The sequence below is a fragment of the Penaeus monodon genome, chromosome 30 (genome assembly GCF_015228065.2).
Source record: "Penaeus monodon isolate SGIC_2016 chromosome 30, NSTDA_Pmon_1, whole genome shotgun sequence".
Taxonomy (NCBI): domain Eukaryota; kingdom Metazoa; phylum Arthropoda; class Malacostraca; order Decapoda; family Penaeidae; genus Penaeus; species Penaeus monodon.
This window is the reverse complement of record NC_051415.1, coordinates 6,103,295-6,103,636: the sequence shown is the minus strand read 5'-3', so window position 1 is coordinate 6,103,636 and position 342 is coordinate 6,103,295. Positions and strand designations below refer to the sequence as shown.

General features: G+C 58.8%; 1 protein-coding gene across 1 annotated transcript in view; it reads left to right on the top strand.

Moving 5' to 3' along the window:
• The window catches only part of LOC119592333 (CD109 antigen-like), a 56,360-nt gene that overhangs the window by 40,613 nt on the left and 15,405 nt on the right, over positions 1-342 (top strand). Inside the window, exon 12 of the mRNA XM_037941160.1 lies at positions 98-304. Coding sequence (XP_037797088.1) covers positions 98-304 — 207 coding nt within the window. The remainder of the gene's footprint in view (positions 1-97; positions 305-342) is intronic.

Sequence of the window (342 nt, the reverse complement as noted above, 5' to 3'; positions counted from 1 at the left end):
ACACTCCCCCTGCCTCCCCACCATCTCTTATCTGAACAATATTTAAACTTTTTCCCCCTCTCTCCCCTCCCTCTCCCTCTCTCCCCCCTCCCAACAGCCCCTAGGTGCCGCGCAAGAATTCCACACCTCTCTCCTGCTGGACTTGAGTAACCGCGCCTATTTCTTCACTTTCCTGGATGTCAACATGTCCGATAGTCACGTGCCGGGGTCTGACCACGCCCACGTCGCTGTCTTCGGGGATACGGTGGGCGCTGTTGTTCCCGACACGCCCGCGACAGCTCAGACTTTGCTGGGGCTTCCTACGGTGGGTGTTTGGAACGGCTGCTGCGGGTGTGACTGGTG